The sequence below is a fragment of the Sinocyclocheilus anshuiensis genome, unplaced genomic scaffold, assembly GCF_001515605.1.
Source record: "Sinocyclocheilus anshuiensis isolate Anshui unplaced genomic scaffold, SAMN03320099.WGS_v1.1 scaffold86, whole genome shotgun sequence".
Taxonomy (NCBI): Eukaryota; Metazoa; Chordata; class Actinopteri; order Cypriniformes; family Cyprinidae; genus Sinocyclocheilus; species Sinocyclocheilus anshuiensis.
Window position 1 is genome coordinate 3202652 of NW_015547662.1, and position 18384 is coordinate 3221035.

Sequence of the window (18384 nt, forward strand, 5' to 3'; positions counted from 1 at the left end):
CGCTTCCAGTCAGACGATGCTGTTTCCTGTGACCTGCCGTCTCTATTGTATATGTGTGACTCCACAGGCCAGTGCCTCGACTAACTGTCATGGACAGATTTTGCATGTATTTCTGGATGGTATCAGAGGACAAACCCGGACTCTCTGAAGACGCATGAGATAGACGTGTAAAGTAGGTGTGTTTCAGGACTATGTGAGAGAACTGGGCTAGCAGAGTAGCCAACATAACTACTTATTGCTCATTTAAACAAAGAACTGCTGTCAATTTACTCTCATATGCACATTTTGTTTTCGTTTTCCTGTTTTTATTGTTAAGACATACAATGTGTGTAAATATGACACCCATACAAGCTTTACATAAAACTCGTTCTTTGTTTTATTTTTGAAGTACATATGGGGATTTATTGTGTTAACTAATGACTTTATGTTTGAAAAGGATGTAAATTATATATTAACGTCAGACTAGAGTTTTGACGCAAATGTTTTGCACTTCGATATGCAGATGTGTATATTGTTTATATATATATATAATTTCGATTTTGTATACACTATGTGGCTGAATTATGTCTAGTCTGTATTGTTTGGGCTTTAAATATTTCCTCATCTTAGTCATCTTTTCTCCATTTGTCTTCAGGTCATGGATTTCCCAGGACATTTTGAGCAGATCTTCCAGCAGCTGAACTACCAGCGGCTGCATGGACAGCTGTGTGACTGTGTGATCATGGTTGGCAGCCGTCATTTCAAGGCCCACCGTGCTGTGCTGTCCGCCTGCAGTACGCATTTCCGAGCACTGTTTACTGCTGCCGAGGGAGACGCCAGTACCAGGATGATCCATCTGGACTCGGAAGTGGTGACGGCTGAAGCGTTTGCTGCACTGATGGACATGATGTACACGTCCACGCTGATGCTAGGAGAGAGTAACGTCATGGATGTCTTGCTGGCCGCTTCTCATCTGCATCTAAACACTGTGGTGAAAGCCTGTAAGCACTACCTTACAACTCGCACTCTACCCATGTCTCCCCCGGCAGATCGTGGTGGTCAGCCGCAACAAGCAGCAGCAGCAGCTGCCAACTCTCATCTCCAGCGCTCATTTCTGCTGCAACAGCTCGGCCTGAGCCTGGTCAGTTCTGCCCTGAGTGGGGCTGAAGATGGGGGAACAGGGACCGGGAGGAGAACGGGTTCAGCGTGCGCTAGCGGGTTGGTGGATCAGCACGGTTCTCACCCGACACGCCGTTTCCTGAAGCGCAAACAGCCCTTGTCCCTGATCGCTTCGGAACGGGGGAGGCCGCGCCTCTCCTCGCAGGTGGAGGGGCGTGTGGGTGGAGAGGAGCTTCTGTCTCCCGATTCTCAGGGTAAAATAATGGATGAGGTCGTCGCTGGGGTCATTCCGGGGCATGATGGAGGTTTACTAGAGCAAGATGAGTATCGAAGGGGACTGACCCATGAAGACATGCAGCTTCCCACTCAGTCAGATGGAGGGAGGGGAGCAGGACCGGAAAAAACGCTGCTGTTGCCACGTAAAGAGGAATACCCGGATGCGAGCCATCACCATAGCGAAGGGATGAAGATAAAGAATGGAGGTGAGGAAGAAGAGGAGCAGCAGCAGCACATGCAGGTCGTGGTGAAGAGTGAGCCACTGAGTTCACCTGAGGCTGTTGATGAGACTAGCGATGTTACGTCTCAGGCAGAAGGGAGTGACCAGGTAATTGTTTTTGATATTAAGCTAGTGGGACTGTAACGGATGTATTTTGTTACTGGATTTTAGGTCCACCTGATTTGTGAGTGTTTCGGGAGAGTGTCCCTGGTAAGTTAGTATTTTGCTACCTAAATTGTCCCAAACTGCATGCCTCTGCATTTTGGAAAAGTAGAAGTCAGTTTATATAAATTTTCAAGAGGCAATGCTGTATTAATGATCATAATCAAGATTGACTCGTTCATTGATTATTATTTTCATTTTTTATGTTAAAAACATGTGCACTGCTGTTCAAAACTTTGAGGTCAGTAAGATTTTTTTTATTATTCTGCAAGGAGACATTAAATTGATCAAAAGTCACAGTAAAGACCTTTACATTGTTACAAAAAAATTCTATTAAAAAATGGTGTTATTTTGAATTTTGTGCTTAATAAAGTATCTTAAAAGAGTCCTTATTGTCCAAAATAATAATAATCAGCACAACTGTTTTCAACATTGATAAAATTCTTGAGCTCCAAATCAACATATAGAATGATTTGACATTTATTAGAATAAAATACATTTTAAAATATATTAAAAGTTATGTTGAATTTTAATAATATTTCACAATATTTCTGTTTTTGACTATTTATGATCAAACGTAGTCTTGGTGAGCATAGAGACGTCTTTTAAAAATGTTACACAAATTTTAACGACCGAAACAAAAGAGCAAATTTTATAATGTTTTTTTTGTTGTTGTTTTTTTTACACAGTTTTGCTTGTGATTTGCTAGATTTTTACTTTTTTTGTACAAAAGAAGCTACATTTACAATACATTTGCTGTTTCATTTTATTGCTGGTTCAAAATATATTATTGAAACTATTATTGGCAGTTTTAGAGATTTCAGTTTTTAGCCATTCTACTAGAGCCATACTTACACATATTGCCTATGCAGAAATTAGTTGCATGGGAGTGTTACTAAGCTGGCTGACAGGTAAACTGACTTGCATTAAAGGGACTTTGTAAATACTTGTGATGTTTCCTTAGGTGGAGCCAGTTGGAGAAAAGCTGGAGCTGAGTCCAGAGGGCAGTGAGCGCAGCTACTCCGATCCCCAGCCCAGCTCTGAGCTGCTGATTAAAGGAAACAAAGGCTTAGGAGCAGCAGAAGACAGAGGAAGAGGAGAGGAGCTCTCCTGCAGTGATGCTCTGGAGTCCTCCTCTGGATTGCATATCTCCAGTTTCCTCAGCGCGAAGGCCTTTGCTGGCAGAGGGGCATCATCTAATCTTGCTAATAGTGTTGACAATATTCCCAACACAACAACCGGAGAGTTTCAAGCAGACCACGATCCTGCTCGTTTCTTCCTCCCAACCGATTCCATCAACACTTCATCTTCCTCTCTGCAGCTTCTTACGGGCGATGCACAGATCTGCTCTGACCTGCAGCCAGAGTCACTTCTTCTGCGGCCACTATATGATGGAATAGCATCATCCTCTTCATTAGCAACGTCCCGTGGTGGATCGGTGGACCAGCTCGCGCTTGAGTTCCAGCGAAACATTTTGGGATTACAGGCCTTCCCTCGTTCATCCAGGGGTGGCGCCGGAGGATGCCAAGCATACCGGCGCATCGCTCCCAAAGGTGCTTCAACACTTACAGACAGCCCTCAGCAATTTGACGCTGCCTCCTCATCCTCTTCCTCCTCAATGCTTCTCAATGGAGTAAACTTTGAGGGTTCCGTCACCGTAGGTCAAAACGGCAGCAGCTCAAACTTGAACCCGCTCCCCCAGTTGACAAGAGCCTCTGCAGATGTTCTGTCGAAATGTAAAAAGGCACTTTCCGAGCACAACGTGCTAGTGGTTGAAGGCGCCAGGAAGTACGCCTGCAAGATCTGCTGTAAGACGTTCCTCACTCTGACGGACTGCAAGAAACACATCCGAGTTCATACGGGAGAGCGCCCGTACGCCTGTCTGAAATGCGGCAAGCGCTTTAGTCAGTCCAGTCACTTGTACAAGCACTCAAAAACAACCTGCTTACGATGGCAGAGCAGCGATATGTCTAACGCCCTGCTCTAATTCAGCACAATCGCAGGCACTCCAAAGATGCATACAAGGATGACCAGTTAGTTAGACCCATTAGGTTCTGACTGTTCTTACTCTACTGAATGGGAAGATCTATACACCATGATCTCACAGCCACTGTTATAGTAGCTATAGGACCTTTTTTAGGTGTTTCATGACATTGTTAACATGCCATTGATGGTACAAATTGAAGGGATAGTTCACCCAGAAATGTTATTCTAAACTTGTGTGACTTAAAATTAAAGCGTTTACACGTTCTTTTGGTTGTTGTTGTTGGTCATACAGTAAACGTCAGTGGGGTCCGGTGTTTTTTATGGACAAATTTAGTTGAATCAGTCTTCAGAATATTTTCTTTTGTGTTCCGCAAAAGAAAGTAAGTCATACAGGTTTGGAATGACATGCGGGTGAGTAAATGATAACAGAATTTTCATTTTTGGGTGGACTATCTCTTTAAGTTTCACTGTGAGATGTTTTTAATAGAATACAGAGATGGAGATGTCTGCTTTAAGTGTTGCAAGCAGATGTCAGACAGAACCTTAGTAGCTGAATCAAATGTCATGATAATAGACGCTTCGAAGTCAGAATTGTATTGTCAGCTGTGTACTGTTGATGTATTTTAACTTTTGATGCTTCAAAAAGTGAGAGTTGGTCATTTTTCATTTAGGTGCACCTTTAGGTCAGTGGTTCTCAACCAAGGGCCCCACTAGGTGGCATCTTGCAAACTTCTAGTAAGTCTTAAGGGTATTTAAATTTAGTTAGATTAACATGATCTTGATTAAAATGTTAAAAACACTTGAAGATGTACAACATTAAACTAACATCATATTTTTGCTTCATTTGTTTTATTATGATATAAGTATCCAGCTAAATCTCCAGCAAAAGGGGGTCCTTGGAGTCAAAAAAGAAGTCAAAAAGGTTAAGAACCACTGCTTTAAGCTCTGTTCCAAAACCGAGTTTAGAACTGAACTGAAACTTCACATTGGAACATTTGGAAGGAACATAGGCAGTTGCTCTGCATGCCACACAAAGTGCTTATTTCAATGCTGTTGCTTTCGCTTGTGAAACTTTTGTGTTCCTTTCATTTGCACGTAAAACAAAAGCTTTAAAATATAATGTTCCGTCCCATCTCATTTTTCCCATCACCATGTCCTTTTAGGGGCTCTGTATAACTTACAGTTGATTGCAAAGGAGTTTGACACAAAGTCCATTTCAAGGAATGTCCATGGCCAGCTATTTTTGGCATCCAAGTCTAAATCCTATGTACTTGAATGGTGAAATTAAATCTCAAAACTTGCCACATTTCAAATCAGCAACAAAATCTGACATGAACTGTCCCATAAATGTTTTTTGTTACACTCAAAAAGCTTATATTAAGGTTGTGTCAGGATACTGACTCTTTCTGTGACAACTTGGCGATTGGCTCTTTTATTTAGAAGTTGGGACTTATTTCACCATATTTTTAATTGCACTTTCTCCCACTCATAGTAATTTCTTGTATGTCTAAAGTATTTGGTTTGATGTTAGCATGTTGCTAAGCTAACTGTGATTACACACTGTTTTGGGGTAAATACAGTTTTTAAAATATTTTTAATCAATACTTTGTGTATTTATTATCATCCATTTTGAATGCTTTTTTTTTTCCCACTGAGCTTGGCACAATGCATTCTAGTATTGCCTTTATTGTGCGGGATACATGTGATGCTGCTTTAGAATTTGGCCAGCACCAAATTCCTTATGGTTCAGTCTTCACATCAAGAGAATGCCTATGATGCCTTAAAATGCTATCTAGGTTGTCAGCTTGCTAGGTTTTGGAACACTGCTAATATGCAGATGAGTAGCCTACCAGAATCACTACTGTTACACCTTTACTGTTAGAAGTAAAAAAAAAAACACCGCAGCTTATCTTATAACAGCTTTCTGTTATAAGACAAATTTTGACCATATGTGGAAATACAGCAGAATTGACATTGTTGACATTGACAACACCTAATGATTAAACACACTGTGGTGTTTTCTATGGACAGTAATCATTCTGTTGTACTCTTGAAAATATTCATGCGGCAAGACATTTAAAATATATTCCCTTTTGCACAGAAGAGGTAAATGTTTTTACTAAAGCACTGTGTATTTTTACCTGTTTCTGTTGTATTCGGATTTGCAGATAGAAATCATAAACACAGCACTGCATAAAAGGACATTCAGCCTGACATTCTCAGAACGTCCTCGGTTTTGCTTCTGGTAAAGCTTACATTGATGCCTCTGTGGCTGAAAATACAAAGTTCTGTCATTAAACTAGATGGTGCAGGCCAATAGGTTCCAACTCAATCTGATATAATCACATCATTATTCACATGGCACAGCTGATTGGTTCCTTTTCGAATCAGCAGCCAATGAGCTTGCTGCTCAACATTCAAATACTTGGCTAGTGCTTGCTGTAGCAGTTGCAGCGCACTTCAGAAACCCTCCACCTTCCCCAGCTCCACCTGTATAGATCTGCTAAGGGGTTATTTTTATATATATTATAAATGCAGCAGCAGCAGTATTTCTTACATGCTCACAGCAGCATATCTGTGAATGTATTGGCAGTAGCAAGTCTCTGTATTTTCTCTGCCGCTGCGGCAGCGTAGCAGATCTAATCCGCCAAGACCAAACTAAATAACATTGTCATGTATATTACCATGCTCTCCGAGAGTTGTCATGACAGAACTGATATTAGCACCGACAGAATGGTAGACTACGATGTTTATGGGTACAATTTCCATATTAGCGTTTCTTAAAGCACTTGCTTACTGATTAAATTCATATTGATGAATTTGAGTGGTAGCTATTGGTGAGGTTGTCACTTTAGAAAAGGCTGTTACATTCATGTGCCTCTTTTGACCTTCCAGTGCACAGAGAGAAACCCATTATGTAAAAATTGCACCTTCAGTCTTTAAGGCTATAATGTTGTATGGGTTGTGGAGTAATACATACTTATCAAAATGAATTTTAAAAACGAACCGTAATTTGCTGTAAATGAAAATAGATGTTCAGTCATTGTATTAGTGGTTGTTTATGGATACTGTTAGAGGTAATATAACAGTCTTGTCGTAGTACTTTGTGTTGTCTTCTGTGATGTGTTTGATGCTGTACTGAGAGGAGTCCTTAAATACTCGACGAAGTATAACCGTTAAGATTTAGAAGCTGCTTTTACAAACATTCCAACCTGTAAATAAGCTGTTACTGCCATCTTTTATTTGACTGTAGTAATGCTTTTGCCTTTATGGTAAATATTGCCCCTGTTTGAAATCTTGTTAGATTGGATGGACTTAAAGATTCTGAATATGAAAAATTATAACCTACCCCCTTATCAAAGACTGTAAATTCATCCAAAATTAAATGGAGACATATAAGTCTAAATTATTGTACTTTATTATTTATTGTGCCTGTGCCTGAGTGTTTTTTTTTTACATGAATGTTGACACTTGAGTGTTCATGAAACAGTTCTTTTACAACATTCCTAATATAATCAGCAAAATATACTGGGCATATCAGAAATCCAAAACATGTTTGAACTCTCAATTTACTCATTAATTGTCAAACAGCAGTTGACCTTAAATGTAAGTGCATATGTGTTAAATGTAACTAATCATACAGGACTTTTTCTTTAAATGACCTGAATCACAATGCCAACTGCCTTATGTGATTTTTTTTAATTATTATTATTTTTTTGTACTATGATTCTCAGATCTAGAGATGCCAAAAGTGAAGGAATTAATGCGAGTGTGTAATGGCTATTAATCGCACATTGTTAGAGCACTCATTTTTTTCCTACTGGTTTAAAGAAGAATTAAGTGAATAAAATCATGAAGAATGCTATTCATTCAGTCTGTCTTTTCATTCATGTATTTATGTATTTGTCTTACTTGAAAAGGGATGACTAAAGAGTTCCAAACTGGCAACATATTTAAGGACTGAAAGACTTGCATGGATATCACTGGTGTTTGCTGAGTTTGCTCTTTGTAGATGATTGATCTCAGACTGTGAACCTTGCCTGTGTGCTCACAAACACTGGGCTTTTGATGTTACAACACAAACGTGGGTTCAGCATTGTTGTTCTTTTAAACGAACAGTTCATCTAAAAAAGACAATTCTGTCACTATATACTTAAGCCATATGCTTTTTTTTAACCCAAGCTACAGTCCATGTAGTCCAATTTGCTTTTCGTTTGTTTGGCATATATGTTGTAATTCTGAAATTTAGAGATTCCTTTTATATATTTTATGTAGGGATGCACGGCCAATATTAGACTTTTTTTAATTATTGGTATCGGTCAATATTTCTTTATTAATTGTGATGCTCATTTTCTACATTTTTCCATTTAAATTACCTTTGCCATCATCTAACACATTAGATAAACACTTATATTCAAAAACACTCATATTCAAAAACGCTGTTAAAAGTAATCTTTAGCAAAACTCAAAATGCATATCCATTTTTTATACTGAACATTATAATGTTATGCTAAAAATTCACTTGTAACATTGAAAATGATTATTTTGTTAATTCAAAATTATAGATTGACTATTGGTTATTGGCTTTAACATGTAAATAGTTCATCATTTGTCTTTTTTTAAGGCTTTGGACAGTTGTGGTCACTATGAGCTGTTCTCGTATGGAAAATTCTCTGTCCCATTAAAAAAAAAAAAAATTCTGAATTTTCAATTTGGTTGTCTAGTTCTACAGCTTGAGTTCTTTAGGCATGGGTTCTCCTCTGAGTCCAGCCAGCAGGTTGTTGGCGGCAAGAGCAGACATGGAGTTCCGTGTCATGTAGGAAGCACTGGCAATGTGGGGAAGAATCACTGCAAATTCAAACATGGACACAGAATACTAGATTTTTTTCAGAAAACACCTGCCAAATGCTTTAATAAAATGCATAAACACATGTGCATGCTTACCGCAGTTTTTGAGTGTGTAAAGAGGATGGTGTGTGGGCAGCGGTTCAGGTGTGGTGACATCCAGCCCGGCTCCAGCGATCAGACCAGTAGACAGGGCTTCATACAGATCCTCCTGATTAACCACTCCTCCTCTTTACAATAGCAACACAAACAGAATCATGCAGTGAAGTGCCGAGAGACACTAGTGTACTGTGGTTCAGTTGAGGTAAATGGTATAAACAAGTTATAAACATGACGTTTGCTGCTTGTTTTTTTTTTTTCAAACGTTTCAGTCAAGAAAAGTTACATAGTGCTGCTTTAATATATACTAGAATGTTATATAAATAATACTAAAATAACACTGGAAAGAATGTCTTAGTGCTACCTGCTTGTGTTGATGAAGATGGCATTTTTCTTCATCTTGGAGAAGAGATTCCAATTGCAGATGCCATGAGTCTCTGGAGTCAGAGCACAGCATATGGCCAGGAAATCAGACTGTTTGGCCAACTCATCTAAAGAGACTAAAACACACACAGAGACACACAGTTCATTTGTTCGCTACCTTGCAACTCCAACTGTCATGAAGGTTCTGTGAAGTTTTCTGAGATTTTCCCACCATATTCGGCCTCTATCATATTTGCGAGCTCAGGTCTCGGCGCCACATCTGTGTAGATGAACTTTTTCACCTTAAACGGCTTCAGACGCTCGGCGATAGCCACACCTACACACACACACACACGTAAATTAATCCGACATATTATGATACCCACCAAATAAATGATTCAGAAATGATAAAGAGTCATAATCCCATCCATTTTACTTACCAATCCTCCCAAGTCCCAAGATGCCAACTGTGCTGTTTGCTAGTTCATGACCACACAGCCATAAAGTTCTCCATGTTCCCCAGCCACCTCTAAACACAAGTATAAATCAGTATGCATCAGTGCATGATTAGCTAGCAAATGTGTAAGTTTTGATGGTTATTAGTACGTTTTAGCCTCATGTGTGGCCTCAATGAGTCTTCTGGACGTAGCGAGTAACAGGGCAACTGTCAATTCAGCAACACAATCAGTCAGAACATCCGGAGTATATCCTACACGGATTCCCCTGGGAAACACACAAGCCAGGTCACCAAGGCACATAAGAAATTCACAGCTAAATTTTACTCATGCAACTGACCTTTTCTTGAGCTCATCCAGAGAAAGATGATCAAAGCCCACTGACATAGTGCTGACGACTTTTAGATTTGGACCTGCATTATTGAGACACGCATTCAATACGTCACTGCATTTGTCCTGATTCGTTTCAACCTACTGATGATCATGCATCGCAAGCTAACCTGCAGCATTCAACAGTTGTGCGTCAATCTTCTCTGTGAGCACACACAGTATTCCTTCGCAACCTTTGACCTTTTTCAGCAGCTCCACTCGGGGCACAGGGTCATCAGAGTCCCACATCTCAAACTGCACCCTGGGATTGTGTGGGCAGAATTGAGAGAAGGTTAAAGGATTAGTTCACTTCCAGAATAAACATTTCCTGATAATTTACTCATCCAAGATGTTCATGTCTTTCTTTCTTCAGTCGCAAAGAGATGAAGGTTTTTGAGGAAACCATTCCAGGACTTTTCTCCATATAATGGACTTCAATGGTGGCCAACGGGTTGAAGGTCCAAATTGCAGTTTCAGTGCAGCTTCAAAGGGCTCCCAGCCGAGGAAAAAGGGCCTTATCTAGCGAAACGATCTGTCATTTTCTCCAAAAAATTTAAATTTACATACTTTTTAACCACAAATGCACGTCTTGCACTAGCTCTGCGATGCGTGTTTACAACTTCATGCATTATGTAATCACAATGGAAAGGTCACGCGCGGTTAGCTCTTCGTCTGTGTACTCCATTTCAAAAAGGGTAGGTCGAAAAGCTCCATCTCATTTTCTCCTCCAACTTCAAAATCATCCGAAATCGTTGTTTTACCTTTTTTTGTAATGGCCGTTTGACTTTGCACGTTCGCTTTGTTGAGTCGAGCTGTATTGAAACTGCAATTTGGACCTTCAGCCCGTTGGCCACCATTGAAGTCCATTAAAAGTCCTGGAAAAACCTCAAAAACCTTAATTTTCTTTTCGACTGAAGAAAGAAAGACATGCACATCTTGGATGACATGGGAGTGAGTAAATTATTAGGAAAATTTTATTCTGGAAGTGAACTACTCCTTTAAAGAGTGAGAGAAAGATGTGAAAAGAGAGCAGTTCAATGATTTACAGGTAATTAGCAGCCCACAAACTCCCAAAACAAAGTTAAATTGACTGAAATGGCAGATCATCAAAAGACAGACTTTTTTGTTTTCTTTGACCCCGAAAATGTTATTTTTATTTCTTTACTGTTTTCGAATCTGTATAGAAATGAGTCTGATACACCAGATGACTAATGTTCAGAATGAGAATGCTCAGCCAATTGGTCAAAAGATTTTTATTAACTTTCTCTCTCTCAGTCTCTCACATCTTCAGCTAAGCAGAAGTTCTAGTTTTCCACATGTTGATCAAGTCTTTAATTTAGAAAAAAATGTAACTTATGAAGGTCTTGGTGGGGTAAACTCGTATGGTGACCCATACTCGGAATTAGTGCTCTGCATTTATCCCATCCTACACTCTAAAAAATCAACCGGGTTAAAATCAACCCAGTGCTGGGTAAAATGGGGATAAACCCAGCAATTGGGTTGATTTTAACCCAGCATAGCTATTGGGCTGTTTTGACCCAGCGGTTGGGTTAAATGTTTAACTTCTGGGTAGTAACCCAACCGCTGGGTCAAAACAACCCAATTGCTGGGTTTGTCCCCATTTTACCCAGCACTGGGTTGATTTTAACCCAGCATTTTTTAGAGTGTAAGTGCGCACACACACCATGAACACACAGCCGGAGCAGTGGGCTCCGGGCTCAGCAATGCCCGGGCAGCAGTTGGGGGTTTGGTTCTTGCTCAAGGGCACCTCAGTCGTGGTATTGAAGGTGGAAGAGAGCGCTGTACATTCACTCCCCCCACCTACAATCCCTGCCGGTACGAGACTCAAACCCGCAACCTTTGGGTTACGAGTCCGACTCTCTAACCATTAGGCCACAACTTCCCCATGTTACACACATAAATGTTAGTTAATAAAAGTAGCTACAATTTTTCAGTTCAGTTTACAGTGCATTATGTTAACAGCTACAACTTTTGATCGGAAATGAAATGTATTAATCAATAATAAATTGTTAATCAATCTTAATCAATGCTGTAGAAGTAGGCCAAAGTTCATTATTAAATAATGTATGTTAACTAATGTTAACAAGTTAAAACTTACAGTAAAGTAGGCTACCTTGTCACATGTTGTGTTGGTCCATCAATATTCATTTTAAAGTACACTACATGTTCTCACAGTGCAGCCTACTTAAGAAAGTATACTGGGTAATATAAGGTAACTAGCCTACATAGGGGTAGGGTCAGGGTTAGTACCTGCTTATTACCCATTTATTGTAATTTATATAATAAGTACATAGTATATACATGCGGAACTGTACTGTAAAATAAAGTGCTACCCATTTTGTAGGTAGCCTATTTATTTATAAACTTTGCGGACATAACAATGTTACGTCAAATAATACATTTTGGGCAAATAACAACCATGGAACACATTTTATGAAAGTAGTTGGTGTTTAAATGGCTGTTTCAACCTACTGTCCGGATTTGCGGAGAATGTCCAGCCCGTCCGGCGGCACCTTGCGCGTGACATACACTTTCGGTAACGTGGACATTGCGCGATGAAATCCGGTGACGGTACACGGGGCGATTCTCTGCAGTCTGCCGAGCGCTGTTCTACTGCACCACATTACGAGCATTATCAATCAATTCAGGGATCTGAGGTAAAGGTTGACAGACGTTGGAAGCGGCAGCAGGGGCTGTGTGTGGACAGTTTGGGGGGAGGAAACGAATGGGTGGCCTGTCTCTCCACACAACACCAGCCAGAGAGCAAATATGTCAGATAAATATGGTTTTTATTTGTTTATTTGTTTTTACATTCCAAAGTACCATAACTAATCACAACACACGGTGAATGCGTCTAAAGTTCTGCTATCAGTGGTATTGATTTAGTTTCAGTCAATCATTAATCAGGGTCACAAGCTAATGTTTATTATAATGAAAGAAAAATATTAAAATGCACTTTAACAAATGCGAAAGAACGTGAATTTAAAACTAAATAATATAATTCAAATATATCAAACAAATAGAACAAAAAATGCTTAACTTAACCTGTTTATAAGAGCTCATCAAAGTAACAAAAGACTAAATAAAAGAAAAAACACAAATTTAGGACTCTGTGTTCCAGTAATATCACCCCTGTGAGATGTGTTTCTGAATCTATAAATTGGGAGTATTGTAGTTCAAGGCTGCATATGCAGCTGAGTCTGGAATGTGTGTGTATGAAGGTTTCTGGTCAATCTTTGTCAATACAAACAGACTTTTTTTGTCCAATTAACTGAGTATACTGAGTAAAAATTAAAGAACACCAGCTTAATGCACATCAAAGTTAAACGTTTCACAAAACCCTCAGAGGAATGAGCTTCTTTAAATAATATAATGTATAAGCTTAATGTTTAAGCAAAAATAATATTTTGTCAGGATACACAGCTATCTTTAAATGACAGCAATTGTGGAGAAAGACACTTTAGGAATTTATTATTGTGTAAATATTTTTTTTAATTTTAGATTTTTTTTTTGAAAGTCAGTTTCTTTTTTGTTGCGATATTTTGAACAATGAATGCATAGTAAAAGTCAACCATGTAAAACATCAGTCAAATCAAATTCTGAGTGAGGTGACATGTGGCCAAGTATGGGGACCCATACTTGGAATTAGTGCTCTGCATTTAACCCATCCAAAGTGCACACACATAGCAGTGAACACACACACACATAGCAGTGAACACACACACATGCCGTGAACACACCGGAGCAGTAGGCAGCCATTTTTGCTGCGGCGCCCGGGGAGTAGTTGGGGCTTTGGTGCCTTGCTCAAGGGCACCTCAGTTGTGGTATTGAAGGTGGAAGAGAGCGCTGTACATTCACTCCCCCCACCAACAATCCCTGCCGGACCAGAGACTCGAACCCATGACCTTTCGGTTACGAGTCCGACTCTCTAACCATTAGGCCACGACTTCCCTCCTTTCACAGCTTGAATCTGAGATAAACAATTATGCTTTTTTACATTTTCAACTTCCTTTAGTGCATAATACTGAAGTTTTGCATGAAAAAGATCTGCAAAGTTACAAAGCACAAAGTCCAATATCCCTCATTTATATAATGACCCGCTTAAGGAATACACAAAAAAATATGAGGGGGGGCAAGGCCTGGTTAAGTTGCATTAGTAGTGTGTTGTCGCCATGTTCAAGAGGTTTCACAGATCTAATATACTAATACACATCCAGTTGTTTACGTTCACAGACATAAGTGAGTGTGTGTATGTGAACTTCGTGTGTGAACAGATGTATTGTTTGTTGATGACGTAGTAACTGAGGCATGAGCTGTAAAAGCACAGCCCTCTTCTGGAAAGGGTGGCGAGGAGCACATTTGCATTTAAAGAGACCCACATGCCATAAAGGGGTATTTACAGCATGAAATAATAAATGTTCTGTGAGCATAATAAAAGAGCTGGAACTTCGCAGACGTATTCTGAGGAAAGCTGGGATTTATATTACATCTTTTTTTTTATTATTGTTTTTTATGTTGCAGAACAGAACATACTGAACTTACATGAAACATTAACTATATACAAGACTTAGCCCATACATTCTGCCCATGCACTGAGAGTTTTTGGTTTGGCTTTGTTGATTCTCGCTGGTGAGCTTTCTAACAATATTTTTAATTCTATGGGCCAAATTTTAACTGCTGGAAATGTAGGTTCATGCCAAATCTTCAAAATTATATTTTTGGCAGCAGTTAGAGCAGTGTGGAGGATCCTATGTTGGTTAATATTGAGATCAAGATCAGCATCATCATTCAATAAGCAGAGACTGGGATGTTTAGAGATAATATCAAATAACTCCGACAAGACTTGGAAAACCTTGTCCCAAAATGTATCACTGAATTGACACTCATAAAACATGTGCATATAGGTCCCCACATTATTAGAATTACAGAGTGTACAAAAAAGGGCTGGCAAGCGTTTCATTTTATGTAACATAAGGAGTAGCATAAGCCTTATGGATAAATTTGTAGTGTATTAGTTGATGGGCAATATTTTCGGACATCATCGGAATAGTTTCCCATATCCAGTCCCAGTTTGCTTTGTGAGGAGCCAGTTCTTTCTACCAGAAAGTAGTGATGGAAAGTGTGCCGCAGCAATTATTTAGCAGTCTGTTATAAATAAATGACACTGCTCCACGTGCCTGGAATGGTTTCACAAAGTCCAACAGAGGATGACTGAGAGTTCAGTTTATGCCCACATTATATGCCCACATTGCTCTTCTCAACATTAGATACATAAAATATGAATGACCAGGAAGATTGTAGCTGTCTTTCAGATCTTGAAAGGACCTTAAGCCCTGGAAATTAAATATATCTCGCTAACATATACACCTTGATCAGACCAAGGCTTAAAGACAAAAGGTTTATTTCCAGATTGTAAATAATAGTTATTCCAAATGGGTGACTCAGATGAAACTTATATTACATCTTGTAAAAAGGGCATAATAAGACCCCTTTAAGAAAACAAAGAGAATATATATATATATATATATATATATATATATAGGGTACATCAACATTTTGAGAAACAAATAGCATAGACTACATGTCGTGCATTGTAAATCAATCAAAGGATCGATTTAAGGCAAGTGGGAAGTGGGGCCAGTGCACAGGGGCACTTGACTACCAGGAGCCCGAGGGGGCCCTAAGCTTTAAGGTGGCACAATCCAGGGGTAGTAAAGAAAACCCATCAACAATAAAAACAAATGTTTATCCTATCATATGTAAGGAGCCCAATAGTTTAAGGCTTCTCAAACAGCACTCTTATTTAGCAGCACTTTATAACTTTTCTCAAAACATCCTCGCAGCCTATCAGAGAGCTGTATTTGCTCACACTTATATCCTGTCATCACACCAGTCAGTCATTGGTGTTTATTTGTTATAATAAAAGTAAATTGTGTTCTGATAATACACGTCATGCATTAAAACCCCAATCAGGTTTTACCCCAGACAGACAGCACATAAACAATGTTGTGAATCCTAACGTTATACGAAGTGAATGCCTGCAAACGTGTATTCAGGGAAAACTGTACAAAATGTGCACGTTTGAGATCAAGCGCGTGACGTGACGTCATGACCGCTCGCGTCATAAATAAAAGTGAAAGTAAATGTTCAGATTTGCTATTTCGCTATTTAATATGTCGGAATCGATTCTATACGGGGTATCAAAGTGTTTCACAGGATAATCGGCAATGTCATAAATTAACGTGTAGTTACTTGATAAAAAGGTGGAGGATGTTTTTTAATTGATTAAATGTTGCAAGGTGAGTGCTCACGTTTCGAGACGCTCTACAGGTGACTTCCGCATTCTTATTTTCCCTGATGGACGAATCAGTTCTTTGATATGAGTTTGATATTTTTCATTTGTAATCACATGAACGTAGTTTCACTGGTGTTTCATATTTTAGCATTTGTGTTAATATATACGACTATCACTGTGCGTCTCATGATCCTGTTTCTTTGACTCTTAGGATCCGTTATACTGAATCATTGTGTTTGAAATTTCCATCCAGAGTCAGTGGTTTAGATCAGATTCTGTTTCAACTGCTCGGCTCCATCATGGATGACACACAAACATTCAGAGATGAAGATATTTCTCAAGGATGCAGGTAGGCCTATTTTGAATAAGCACTATTAAATCTAAATACTCTTTTAAATCATAGAAGATGGCAAGATGTTAAGTTAAAAATGAAAATTTTACCCTAAACTGCCTCCTCATAAACTTCTTTTTGATGAAAAATGCTTTTTAAAGACCTTATAGTAAAGTGATCATCATCATAAAGGATTACATCTGTTATGTTATAGTTCAGTTCATCAAACGAGATCAGAACCAGAGCCCAGCTGTGTGTCTATAAGGAGTGACAGGTCTATGGATCATATAATAGAGTTAAAGAGTGGAGATACACAGCCTGATCTCAGGTATAGCGTTCCAATTAAAATTTGATTAGAGTTTGACATGTTGTGTTATCAGAATGGTTTTAGTAGTATTTTTACAATATATGAGAAATACTTGTACATTGTTTATATATTTTTTTTCTCTGACATTTTAACACATCTGTGAAAGCACTCAGTTCAAATTACAATTTTTGTATGAACTTAATGTAAATGAAATTAGCATAAAGTGCTCTTTAAAGTGATTTTTAAAATGATACATAAAAATGCTATAGGTTGTATATTGAAAATCAAAGCGTTAACTTTAATGTGTCTCTGTTGTAGTTCAGTTCATCAAACGAGATCAGAACCAGAGCCCAGCTGTGTGTCTATAAGGAGTGACAGGTCTATGGATCATATAATAGAGTATAAGAGTGGAGATACACAGCCTGATCTCAGGTATAACATTTCCATTAAAATGTTGTACTGTATGAAGATCTTAATCTTAAAAATCTTAAAGTTCTCTTGCAAGTGATTGTTTTAGTGATCATTTAATAGGTAATTTGTTAAATATGTTGTTTCAAAGGATTCACTTTAATCTCTCTCTTTTATAGTTCAGTTCATCAGAGGAGATCCGAACCAGAACCCAGGTGTGTGTCTATGAAGAGTGAGAGGTCTGTGGATCATCCAGTACATTTTAAGAGTGGAGATACAAAGCCTGATCACAGGTTGATTTGAAGACATTATACAGAATACAAAATAGACATTGTGCATGTTAGCTCATCTAATAATGTGGTATTAATTTTACAGCCATGAAGTCCTCAACACGTTTAGATCAAATCTGATAAAGAAGTTTCAGTGTCTCTATGAAGGAGCAGCACAGCAGGGAAACCCAACACTCCTGAATGAGATCTACACAGAGCTCTACATCACAGAGAGTGAGAGTGGAGAGATCAGTAATGCGCATGAGTTGAGACAGATTGAGACACAATCCAGGAGAGTAGCAACAGAGGACACACCGATCAAATGCAATGACATCTTTAGAGCTTTACCTGGACAAGACAAAGCCATCAGAACTGTGCTGACAAAGGGAGTCGCTGGCATTGGAAAAACAGTCTCTGTGCAGAAGTTCATTGTGGACTGGGCTGAAGGGAAAGCGAATCAGGACGTCCACCTCATATTTCCACTTCCTTTCGGAGAGCTCAATTTATTGAAGAACCAAACATTCAATCTTCAAGATATTCTGCAACTTTTCATGGGCACAAAACAACTTGAAATCTCTCCAACTGAAGGTAAAATCATTTTCATCTTCGATGGTTTGGATGAGTGTCGTCTGTCTCTGGATTTCCACAACAACGTGAAGTTGTGTGATGTGACTGAATCAGCCTCAGTAGATGTGCTGCTGACAAACCTCATTGCGGGGAATCTGCTTCCCTCTGCTCTCATCTGGATCACCTCCAGACCAGCAGCAGCTGATCTCATTCCCTCCAAGTGTGTCCATCGAATGACAGAGGTACGAGGCTTCAATGACCCTCAGAAGGTGCAATACTTTAGAAAGAGAATCAGTGATCAGAGTCTGGCCAA

General features: G+C 39.1%; 3 protein-coding genes across 4 annotated transcripts in view; 2 read left to right on the forward strand and 1 right to left on the reverse strand.

Annotated features, from left to right (window-relative positions):
• On the forward strand, nucleotides 1–5639 carry LOC107702373 (zinc finger and BTB domain-containing protein 5-like). Of its 2 annotated transcripts, none has more exons than XM_016504673.1 (3): nucleotides 1–176; nucleotides 635–1702; nucleotides 2721–5639. In XM_016504673.1, the coding sequence occupies exons 2-3, from the start codon at nucleotides 638–640 to the stop codon at nucleotides 3741–3743; spliced, it is 2088 nt and encodes a 695-aa protein (XP_016360159.1). In that variant the 5' UTR covers nucleotides 1–176; nucleotides 635–637; the 3' UTR covers nucleotides 3744–5639. The 2 variants fall into 2 exon arrangements, with proteins under 2 accessions (XP_016360159.1, XP_016360160.1); XM_016504674.1 differs by having other exon boundaries at nucleotides 1–172.
• Nucleotides 5640–8439: 2800 nt separating this feature from the next.
• On the reverse strand, nucleotides 8440–12662 carry grhprb (glyoxylate reductase/hydroxypyruvate reductase b). The gene is made up of 9 exons (XM_016504675.1): nucleotides 12367–12662; nucleotides 10005–10135; nucleotides 9845–9917; nucleotides 9656–9772; nucleotides 9490–9578; nucleotides 9282–9386; nucleotides 9051–9186; nucleotides 8687–8817; nucleotides 8440–8590 (listed from the first exon to the last, which is right to left on the reverse strand). The coding sequence occupies exons 1-9, from the start codon at nucleotides 12525–12527 to the stop codon at nucleotides 8469–8471; spliced, it is 1065 nt and encodes a 354-aa protein (XP_016360161.1). The 5' UTR covers nucleotides 12528–12662; the 3' UTR covers nucleotides 8440–8468.
• Nucleotides 12663–16149: 3487 nt separating this feature from the next.
• Nucleotides 16150–18384, forward strand: part of LOC107702378 (NACHT, LRR and PYD domains-containing protein 12-like) — a 13322-nt gene continuing 11087 nt past the window's right edge. The window contains exons 1-6 of the mRNA XM_016504679.1: nucleotides 16150–16224; nucleotides 16401–16538; nucleotides 16735–16848; nucleotides 17146–17259; nucleotides 17415–17528; nucleotides 17611–18340. Of these exons, the coding sequence (XP_016360165.1) occupies nucleotides 16184–16224; nucleotides 16401–16538; nucleotides 16735–16848; nucleotides 17146–17259; nucleotides 17415–17528; nucleotides 17611–18340 (1251 nt within the window). The 5' untranslated portion in view covers nucleotides 16150–16183. The remainder of the gene's footprint in view (nucleotides 16225–16400; nucleotides 16539–16734; nucleotides 16849–17145; nucleotides 17260–17414; nucleotides 17529–17610; nucleotides 18341–18384) is intronic.

Excerpts from the sequence above, each read along its gene's own strand:
- grhprb (XM_016504675.1), bottom strand. The coding sequence starts at position 12,527 with ATGCTCGTAATGTGGTGCAGTAGAACAGCGCTCGGCAGACTGCAGAGA. Across the intron at positions 9,773-9,844 it reads CTGGATGAGCTCAAGAAAAG|GGGAATCCGTGTAGGATATA; the intron begins GTCAGTTGCATG and ends TGTGTTTCCCAG. Across the intron at positions 9,579-9,655 it reads GCCACACATGAGGCTAAAAC|AGGTGGCTGGGGAACATGGA; the intron begins GTACTAATAACC and ends ACTTGTGTTTAG.
- LOC107702373 (XM_016504673.1), top strand. The coding sequence starts at position 638 with ATGGATTTCCCAGGACATTTTGAGCAGATCTTCCAGCAGCTGAACTAC. Across the intron at positions 1,703-2,720 it reads AGGCAGAAGGGAGTGACCAG|GTGGAGCCAGTTGGAGAAAA; the intron begins GTAATTGTTTTT and ends ATGTTTCCTTAG.